Source organism: Terrapene carolina, unplaced genomic scaffold, assembly GCF_002925995.2.
Source record: "Terrapene carolina triunguis isolate 2854851 unplaced genomic scaffold, T_m_triunguis-2.0 Scaffold210, whole genome shotgun sequence".
Lineage (NCBI taxonomy): Eukaryota > Metazoa > Chordata > Testudines > Emydidae > Terrapene > Terrapene triunguis.
Window position 1 is genome coordinate 26,936,678 of NW_020664561.1, and position 10,850 is coordinate 26,947,527.

Genomic DNA, 10,850 nt, shown 5'->3' on the forward strand with positions numbered 1-10,850 from the left:
AACTCAGGTTTTTTTCAGTTCACTTAGATTTCTGCTTTTGATAGATCACCCTGTAAACAATATATCCTGATTTTTTTGCTCCCTATTTGTATAAGTCTTACCAGTTATTTTCCATTTTACTGAGTGACTGCCTACACAGGGAAACCGTAAAACTGACTATACACCTTCTGTATAATGCAGAAAGTAATGGGACAGGAAGAGGGAGACTTACTCTTTCCTTTTTTTAGATGTTGCTTGTAGTAATAGTAAATACAACACTCCCAGACAAGTTAATTTTCAAGATGACAATGTCGCTTTTTAGTTATATATTTAACATTTTGTTTTACTTTGCAAAAATATTTTTAAAAATTCTGTAAAATGATGGCTTATTGTTAATGTGTCAGACATAAGTGCTACTGTTGCTCCTATAAATTAATGAGTTAATTCTGAGTGCCTGGTTGGATATTGTTGTTCTAGTCAGTATATATTCATTGAACAGACAAATTAGAAATGAGAAAGATCTGCTTATCTTGTGTATTGCGTTGAATTTTTTTTTTATTTTTTTTTTTAAAAACCAAACAGTATGCCAGAACATACTATCATTCAGCCACAACTTGAAGATTCTTCAGGGAATCTAACTAGGACAAGAGGTGATGAGGTGAGACTTTTTTAAAGGGTATTTATATTATCCTTACAGGACACAGCCTTTGAATCTGACTATATAATATCTTAATAATATTAGATGTTAAGAGCAACAGTATTTGTAATGAGTTTCTAATACATGCCAAGTTTCAAAATGAAGAAAATGCAGATGAGGGTTAAGACTAAATGGGGGTGCGAGGGGGCTGGATGCAGCAAAATTTCAGGCTCCCCTCATATCCACCCCAAAACAATTCCTACTCCATGAAAATCTACTCAGACTGCAACTTGCTCTTTTAAGTCCTTACCATCAGTGCTCTCCTATGCTGGCCCCCAAAATACTGCTTATGGGACTTTGTCTATTACCTTCATAAAGTAATATCTGGAGTATTCTGAATGGAGTCAGGCAGCACATAACTATCTTCCTTACAAAATGGAGGGTTTGGTATACTGTGGGGGACACGTACCATGATGATAAATGTATCAAATGACCAGATATTAATTCTTTGCATACTCTGATTCTAAGAAGGGAACTAGACCATTTTCTTTCTCTGTTATAAGAGGGCTTTGTGGAGTAGCCCGTTTCTCACCCCACTCCCATCCACCCACTTATCGTCCAAAAAACCTCTTGCATAGTAGTAGGGATCTTCAAGGCTTCTGCCTCTTTTCTGGCTTGTAGGAGAAAGGGAAGGGAGAATGCTAGGTGGCTCCAAAATGCTTGTTGGCCCAAGAACAATCAGAGGGAGTAGAGCACTGACCACATCATACAGTACTGAGGCAAATACACCCATGAAAGGAGCTGCTGTTGCCACACTGAGTGACATATTTTTGCAGGTGGTTGTTCATGTCAGTTCCAATTGTGGGGGGGATTTGTGCGCGCACACGGCAGCCAGTAGATTTTTCCCATAGCAGTATCCGTCAGGTTGGTCCGGGCACCCCCCTGGAGTGGCATCTTCATGGCGCTCAATATAGGGCCCTACTGACCCACCACCCTCTCAGTTCCTTCTTACCATCAGTGACGGTTAGCTGGAACTTCCCCTTGCTCTTCCCCTTGCTTTTGTCGTGACAAGTGCATTTGGCAGTCTGTATATAGTTATTCATTAGTTTTTGTAGTTAGTGTTAAGTAGTTAGTTGGTACTTAAGGTTAGTTCTTAAGTTTCCTTTGGGGGGGTTTTCCCTCCAGCGCTATCCAGGCGCTGGGGCATGCCGCGGTCTCCAGGCTTCAAAGCCTGTGAAGTCTGTGGCAAGTGTATGCCCAGAAGCGATCCTTAGACTTTGTGTGTGAAGTATTTGTGGGAGAGCTTTCAAAAGGATCGCTGTAGGATCTGCAGGGGGTTTTGCCCCAGGTTATTAAAAGATAGGGAGGAGTGCCTGAAGATCCTACTAATGGAAGTGACACTCCGTCCCCAGTCCGACCCCGGGTTAGTGGACCCTGCACCAAATACCTCCTCCTAGGTACCTCAGCTACCAAGGCCCCTCCCCAAAGAATCGGGAGGCAAAATGACTCGACCTTTTCAGGAGAAAAGTCTACTGCACTAGCGGCTTGCACTCGGCATTTCTAATCAGCAGGCCATTGTCAGCAGGTACTGCTATAATACATGCAGGGAAATGGCGAAATTTGCAGAGCTGCTGCCGCAGGGCTCCCACACCGAGTTTTCGGCCCTGGTGGAGGAGGGCAAGCTCATTTCCCGAGCTCCACTGTGGGCCACACTGGACAGAGCTGATGTGGCTATTCGGGTTATGGCTACAGGGATAGCCATGAGAAGGGGTTCCTGGCTACAGGTCTTGGGCCTGCCATACGAAGTCCAGCAGACTATTCAGGACCTCCCCTTTGAGTGTTTGGCTCTCTTCTCCGAAAAGATGGATAAAAGGCTACATAGCCTAAAGGACTTGAGAGCCACCCTCAAGTCACTGGGCCTCCACACTCACACCACGCAGCGGAAGCACTTCAGGCCGCAACCTCCTCTGTGGTTTTTTCAACAGAACCGTCAAGATGATTCCCCGAGGAGGAATAGGAGCGGCAGAAAGAGACCGCATCCATCCTCAAGCCAGGGCTCTGGCCAATCCAAGCCACCTTCGGGCCAGAAACAGGCCTTTTGAAGGTGTGCATGAGGACGGTGCACCAGTGAACGAACTGGATCCAACCTGCCTTACATTCTCATCCCGACTATCCCATTGGGCTGTTGGGTGCTCCACATGGTAGAAAGGGAATACTCCCTCCAATTCTCGGCCCTCCCACCTTTCTAACCCCCTTCCCCGTCCCTCTTCAGGTACCCTTCTCATGAGCAACTCCTATCGATGGGAGCAGTGGAAGAGGCTCCTCAGGAGTTGAAGAGCAAGGGCTTCTATTCCCGGTATTTCCTAATACCGAAAGCCAAAGACAGGCTCAGGCCCATCCTAGACCTGCAAGAGCTCAACAAGTTCATGAAGAAACTCAACTTCTGCATGATCTCCTTCGCATCCATCATCCCTTCCTTGCATGCAAGACTTCTGAGCCCACTTGACCGGGAGAAGTGTATCGGTTATTACAGACAACACCACGGTGATGTTTTATATCAACAAATGGGAGTGCATGCTCCTCTCCCCTGTTTCAGGAAGCCCTCAGGCTGTGGGACCTTTTTGTGTAGAACATTCAATACACCTACAAGCATCGTACCTCCCTGGAGTGCAGAACGAGTTGGCGGACTATCTCAGCAGGTCCTTCCACGGCCATGAGTGGTCCCTATGCCCGGATGTCACAAACTACATCTTCCAATGGTGGGATTTTCCCCAAATAGACCTCTTTGCTATGCAGTGCAACAGGAAGTGCCAGCGGTTTTGCTTCTTCCTGAATCACAGCCTGGGCTCCATCGCAGATGCGTTCCTCCTCCCATGGGGAGGCCATCTCCTATACGCGCTTCCACCTATCCCTCTTATTCACAAGGTGCTCCTCAAGATTCGGAGGGAACAAGCTTCAGTGATATTGATAGCTCCAGCCTGGCCCCACCAATATTGATACACATTGCTCCTGGAAATGTCCATGGAAGCCCCAGTCACCTTGCCGCTCTTCCCAGACTTAACTCAGGATCACATCCATCTCCAGCACCCGAACCTCGAGTCGTTGCACCTCACAGCATGGAAGCTCTCCTGTTCGGACCCGGTCAAAAAAGTCCTCCTTGGCAGTAGGAAACCCTCCACCAGGGCTACCTACCTAGCCAAATGGAAGAGGTTTTCGATTTGGTCGGTGCAACGCTGTCCATCTCCGACGCTTGTGTCTATAGTCCAGTATAAGGGGTATCTTCTCCAGCTTAAGCAGCAGGGACTGTCCATGTCATCAATAAGGGTTGGCTGCCATCTCTGCCTTCCATCCAGGCGCAGAGGGCCGGTCGGTCTTTGCCAACCCAATGGTCAGCCATTTCCTGAAAGGTCTTGACAGGCTATATCTGCACGTCCAACAACCGGTCCCGACCTGGGACCTCAATCTGATCCTTTCCAAATTGATGGGTCCACCCTTCGAACCGCTGGTGACTTGTTCCCTGCTCTACCCCTAGTACAAGGTGGCATTTCTGGTAGCGATAACCTCAGCCAAGAGGGTGTCCGAACTCAAGGCCCTAACAACAGAGCCCCCTTACACCGTGTTCTATAAGGACAAGGTTCAGCTCAGGCCACATCCAGCTTTCCTCCCGAAGGTTGTCTCCCAATTTCACATCAACCAGGACATCTTCCTCCTAGTGTTCTATCCTAAGCTCCACGCAAGCGGCAAAGAGCAGAGGCTTCACTCGATGGACATCTGCAGAGCGCTAGCCTTTTACATTGAAAGAACGAAACCTCATTCTGGAAGTCCATTCAACTGTTTGTGGCTGTGGCAGACAGGATGAAACGTCTTCCAGTCTCCTCTCAACAAATTTTGTCATGGATCACGTCCTGCATCCGTGATTGCTATAACCTGGCAGAGGTGTCTGGTCCACACACCACCCTTGCTCACAGTGCACTCCACCAGGGCGCAGGCTTCTTCAAAGGCCTTCCAGACACATGTTCCCACCCAGGAAATATGCGGAGCAGCGACGTAGTCCTCAATACATACTTTCACATCACATTATGCTAGCACCCAGCAGGCCAGAGACGACACGGCCTTTGGTGGAGCAGTGCTCCAGTCAGCGGACATCTGAACTCCAACCCCGCCTCTGGAACTTAGGCATGGGAATCACCTGATTGGAATTGACATGAACAAGCACTCGAAGAAGAAAAAATGGTTACTCACCTTCTCGTAACTGTTGTTCTTCAAGATATGTTGTTTATGCCCATTCCAATACCCACCCAACTACCCCTCTGTCGGAACAGCCGGCAAGAAGGAACTGAGGGGGTGGCGGGTCGTTAGGGCTCTATAGTGAGCGCCATGAAGGCGCCACTCCAGGGGGTGCCCAGACCAACCTGACGGATGCTGCTAGGGGAAAAATCTTCCAGCTGCCGTGCACACGCATACGCCTACACCTGATTGGAATGGACATGAACAACACATCTTGGAGAACAACAGTTACGAGAAAGTGAGTAACTGTTTTTTCAAAAACATCTGCTTTACCACACACATTCAAAACAGTAGAGAAATGGTGTTGGAGATTCCTGATAGCATATAGGAGGATATATAATGGAAGTCATTACCATTATAAACATCAAGGTCCACATTTTCCAGTGTCCACTAATTTTAATGGCCAAACTTGGTCTTTGATGGAAAAATTTATCTTAAAGGTGCTCACATTTACCAGTGACTTAAGAGGTACAGCCCCATATTATGAATTACAGGAGTCGCTTGACCTGGTTCCATTATAAGCACAACTTTGAATCCCTTCTAACTTTCACCATAAACTATCTTTTGTCTGAAAATTTTTGTACTTAATGTCATTTCAAAGAGGGGTTTTGGTTGGAAGGTTATTTTGGAGGAGGCGTTTGGGGATTTGGTTTTTGATTTTATTTTTAATTTAAAGTAAGTTGTGAAAGCAGGTTGAGTTACAGGACTCTTCAAAATGTAACTTGTAATTTTTTGTGATTAATTTTTAATTTTCATAAAGAAATAAAAATACAAAAAGTAAACTATTTGCAACTTGTATATGCTACCAAATACTGCATAATTTATAACTTTTAAAAGTTTTGTCCATCTGCTACTCAAGAGTCTTGAAGTCTTTCTGTTTAGTTCTCATTTTCCTATATATTTAAATCAGAAAATAAATTGGTACAAGTATTCTGGAGAGAATATTGTATGCTTGTAACATGTAACATTATACTGTAATATCTTTTACTGTGTATTTTAGTTTCTTCTTAGTCTAGTACAAATAGCACCAGAGGTTGTGAAATGTCACTTCACCTGTTCAGTATTATGTGGCTTTCCCTTAACCCACGAGTCTTCCATCTTAATTGGCTATTTAACAGCTGTATGTAAAATATTAAGCTGAATTTTAAAAAACTACAATAATTGGATGGCTTTGAGGAAGGAAAGAGAAGCATTTTATTGGTTCCTAATTTGGAAGTAGAAGAAATAGGAACAAGCTCTTGCAAAGAAGAACACTTAATATTTTAACAACTAAAATATTAAAAGTTTTTCAAGTTCTTTGCTCAGAAAAATGTGAGGTCATGCTATCTTTGTTTTAATTTGGTTTTGTGTAAGCATTCTTGTAGGTCTTTTAGAAGAACCTTTGAAAAACTCTTCCTTACATGATTTTATTAAGATCAAGATGCTATGATATCTTTACTCTCCGTATCACAAACAGTCAAGGGCTGGTCCTCCCAGTCTTTCTCCTATAAGCTTTACATTTGAATACATTTTTTTTTTTTAATGGGGATGGATTTTAACTTCTCTCAGCCTTGAACATGTGTGTAAGCGATTAAAAATGTAGTTATGTTTGTGAACCCATTGTGACTGTCACACTTTTACACAACAGGATGATAAATCAAAAAAGCAATTCATTTGTATTAATACTCTAGAAGATACACAAGCTGTCAGAGCTGTGGCTTTTCATCCGAGTGGGAGTTTGTATGCTGTTGGCTCAAATTCTAAAACTTTGAGGGTGTGTGCCTATCCAGAAGTAATTAACCCAAGGTAAGAAGGAAAATAAATGAACATACAGTCCTACCATAATCATTTCTGTTCCACTACCTATCACTGGATATCCAGAGCTGTCTGTAGATATTTCAAGTCTGTTCTTGTCTTTGACCCCTTTCATTTTGTTAGTTGATTAACCTGTCAACAATGAACTGTTACAATGGTGCTTTGAGAACATAGTAACTACCAAGACAGAATAAAAAGACCAGCTGCAGTATTTTTGTGTTTGTGACTAGTTTGACTAGTTCTTTCCCCTACTGCCAAGCTGTTTTGACATCAGTACTACAACTTTTCCTTTTGGTAGTAATCTTCCCCTAGAGTCTTGGACACACTGGCATTGTAAAAGAAACTTTTGTGTCTTAGAATATACATTTCAGGAACAGAAAAAGATGTTATGGCAGAATACTTCTGACCTATTCCACTTTTGTCTTAATTCCACCTTCCTGAATTTTCATATCCATTATTTCCTTCTTTCTTCAGAAATAAATCTTGGTCTCAAACTCACTTTCTAGTCATTGCTTCAATTCCATTACTTTTTTAAAAGTTGGAGAGTTTTCAGAAAAATTACTCTAAAATGGCATTCTTATTGTGTGTATCTGCTCCTGAGTCTGGGACATCGTCCTGGTTTGGCTAAAAAGCTTGCTTTAACCTCTAATGTCCTTGCCTAATAAGAGTGGTATGCATTCTGTTTTCCCTCAAAGGTAATAAACAAAGGAGTCAGTGACGTTCTTATTCCAAAATGTTTGATGTTGATGTATGAAGCAGAAAGAACATGGTTTGGGGAGATGTGGAGTGTGTTCTGGGTCCTCCTCTCCCACTCCCCCCACCCCTGGCTCACTTATTGGTTTGGCTTGTTATGCTGGAAATTAGAAAAATCTGTTGTTTTTTATTTATAAACAGATTATCCCTCTAGCTTTTAACACTCTAGTTAGTGTGTGTAGTTTGATTTGGTGAACTTGATGTGACTATTGACTTGATAAGATAGAAAATTACAGCACAGCAAGAAACTAAAGGGAATGTTCTGAGCTTTCCACACCTCTTCCTGAGGTCTGTCTGTACATCTCCTTACCCACTGTCTTGTCAGGCTGTAAACATGGTGAAAGATTGTTCATATTCTTAATCTTGAGAAATATCTATTGCATCTAATGAAATTCTAAAATGGCCCATTAAAAGTTAAGATTTGCTTTCTCACTTTTAAAAAGCCCTAGTACACCTGGTACTCTGTCTAGTTTAAGTGCATTTAGCCTTTTGATAATTGTTTGTTTATGTTATGCAGTTCCTCGTCTGTCGTCCCTCGAAAACTGATACCTGACCTAGGCAGATCTTCACTTTCTTCCTCTGTAAAGATGGCAACAGAGTAACTAGTAACTTTATTTCCTTTTATGAGCTGTCTTCTATAACTTTAAAGTGGCCAGATTATTTGCTTTCCCTGTTGCATATCTATTTAAAATCCTTTGAGATCTTGTCATTTTTTGTGCTTTTTTCCCTTTTATCATTCTTCAGTCATCCTCATTTTCGAGTTTCTGTGGCAAATTTTTTAAATGGCCTATTAGCAATCAAAGATACTTAGTTTCTGTTGCCCTGTTAGCTTCTTGCCTTTATTAGAATGAGCTTTTATTCTCGATGCTGAATTGCATTTTAAATACTTTGTAGCTTCCCACTAATTTCCTACAAGCATGTTATTTACTCATGTCTAAATAACCCATAGAAATAATCGGAGAAAGGGAATTAGGAATTTCCCCATAGCCAGATGTAAGTAAAGGCTGATTTAGGACGTTAAGAAATAATGCCAGGAAGGTTATGACTATAATGTATAATTGAATGAGTTTTGAGAGAGTGCATTAGAGAGGAGCAAAACTAGGGTTACCATTCGTCCGGATTCCCCCGGACATGTCCGGCTTTTTGAGCTAAAAATAGCGTCCGGGGGGAATTTGTAAATGTTTGGGAGTTCTGGGGGCGGGGCTGTCAGGGGGCAGGGGTGGGGAGAGGGATCGGAGCAGTCAGGGGACAGGGAGCAGAGGGGTTTAGATGGGTCGGGAGTTCTGGGGGGGGCTGTCAGGGGGTGGAGAGTGGTTGGATGGGGCGTGGGAGTCCCAGGGGTCTGTCTGGGGGTGGGGGTGTGGATAAGGGTTGGGGCAGTCAGGGTACAGGTAGGGGGTAGAGTCCTAGGGGGCCAGTTAGGATGGGGGGAGGGTCTCAGGAGGGGGCAGTCAGGGGACAAGAGGCAGGGAGGCTTAGGTAGGGGGTGGAGTCCTGGGGGGCAGTTAGGGGCAGGGGTCCCAGGAGGGGGCAGTCAGGGGACAAGGAGCGGGGGGAGAGTTGGGGGTTCTGAGGGGGGGAAGTGGGAGGGGCGGGGGCGGGGCTAGGGCAGGATGGGGCGGGGCTAGGGCGGGGCTCCTCCCGTCCTCTTTTTTGCTTGCTGAAATATGGTAACCCTAGCAAAACTAGCTGTGCTTTTTCCACAGACTGCCTCATTCAGTCTCCTTTCTTGTTAATTGGTGAAATGTTCTTAGTGTCATATTGCTCCTCTTCCTTACTTTTTAATGTCCAATACATGGAGGTAGAGTGGTATGTTGGTCTGAGTAGGTCTTTGAGGTGACCTAAGAAAACCAAGGCTTGCTTCCTTCCTAGGCCTCTGCAAACACTTACATAAATGCTTAACTTTAAGTACGAAAGTAGTCCATTGAAGTCAAGCACATGCATAAAGTGTTGGATACAAAAAGAAATATTTCTCTCTGGTTTTCACTTGTTTTGGACTCTGAAAATAAGGTATTTTGGTTTTTGTTGTTGTTGGGTTTTGAGTTTTGTTTTGTTTTTAAGACAATGCCTTTTTAATAATAGCTAAGTGTTATCTGTGTCAAACCAAGTACCTCTGGCAGACATTTCTGAATTTTGTTTCAAGATTGCTGGATTTTTTCCCCCCATCAAGAACACGCATAACTTAATTAGTGTGTGTTGTAGAAATCTGTTTCAGGTCACACTTGGAATGTTTCTGTAGTGAAATATTGGAGAACAAGGAGGAGCTTTCTTTGTGGTGTCTCTGTTATCCTAATATTCTACCCTAGTTGCCTTCCAGCATTAAAACTAACACTTTTTTAAAGCAAAAGTTTAAATTGCCACCCACACTTGTCCATTTTCATTGCCCTTTCGAGCACTTGCTTATGCTTGCAAGGAATCAGACCACGATAAGTGTGGTATGGAAGATGTTTGCATAATGCATGGAAGCTAAAATTTGTTTGGGGAACATAGTTCCTGTGTGGCAGCAAAACACTATACTTTCACATTTAGTTTAACTTTTATTGCCTACCATTAGAAAACTGAAAAATAAGTAGAAATTAACTTGCTTGCCTACTTTGGATTTTTTATTACATTAAATAATACAATTGACTTACATTTTAGATTACATATTCTGTATTTACATATAAAAGAAATACTTATCTCTTTTTTTTTTCCCCAGTGCTTATAACACTCCTAAACAACCAGATATTCGTTTCAAAAGGAACAAACATCACAAAGGGTCAATCTACTGTGTGGCATGGAGTCCTTGTGGACAGTTGTTGGCTACTGGTTCTAATGATAAATATGTTAAAGTACTACCTTTTAATGCAGAAACTTGTAATGCAACAGGTAGGGTGTATCTATATACTGCTATAACATGTTATCATTTATTTGGGATGGTCATGTTAGTGACAAATGGCAAAGCAACTTGAGTTATATCTGTCATTATGGCAACGAAGTGTATTAGGCTGTGTCTACACTGCCTCTTTCAGCACTAAAACTTTAGTCGTTCAGGGGTGTGAAAAAAACACACCCCTGAGTGACAAAAGTTTTAGCGCTGAAAAGCGCCAGTATAGACGGCACTCCCAGCGATAAAGCTACCATCCCTCGTTCAGGGTGGTTTTTGGGGGGCGGGGGTTTATTGTTTGTTTTTTTTATCATCGCCGGGAGAGCTCTCACCCCAGCGATAAAAGCATGTCTACACAGCCCATGTCACAGCGCTGCCACGCTGTAACATGGGCAGTATAGACATACCCTTAGATTATCACACTTAGTCCTGAACCAATGGTAGGTTAGAACAGTGGTCTCCAAAATGGGGTGCGCGGTCCCCGGGGGGTGCACAAGAGGATCCTTGGGGGTGCGCGGCAGGAGGAGCGCTTTT

The 10,850-nt window shown here is 43.3% G+C and overlaps 1 protein-coding gene across 5 annotated transcripts in view; it reads left to right on the forward strand.

The window, feature by feature from the left end:
* LOC112115850 (WD repeat-containing protein 47) overlaps positions 1 to 10,850 on the forward strand; it is a 42,552-nt gene that overhangs the window by 26,698 nt on the left and 5,004 nt on the right. For 3 of the 5 annotated variants that reach the window (XM_026655491.1, XM_026655492.1, XM_026655495.1), the window contains 4 exons: positions 562 to 637; positions 6,531 to 6,688; positions 7,968 to 8,048; positions 10,149 to 10,318. In XM_026655491.1, coding sequence (XP_026511276.1) covers positions 562 to 637; positions 6,531 to 6,688; positions 7,968 to 8,048; positions 10,149 to 10,318 — 485 coding nt within the window. The remainder of the gene's footprint in view (positions 1 to 561; positions 638 to 6,530; positions 6,689 to 7,967; positions 8,049 to 10,148; positions 10,319 to 10,850) is intronic. The other 2 variants (XM_026655493.1, XM_026655494.1) reach the window with 1 other exon arrangement.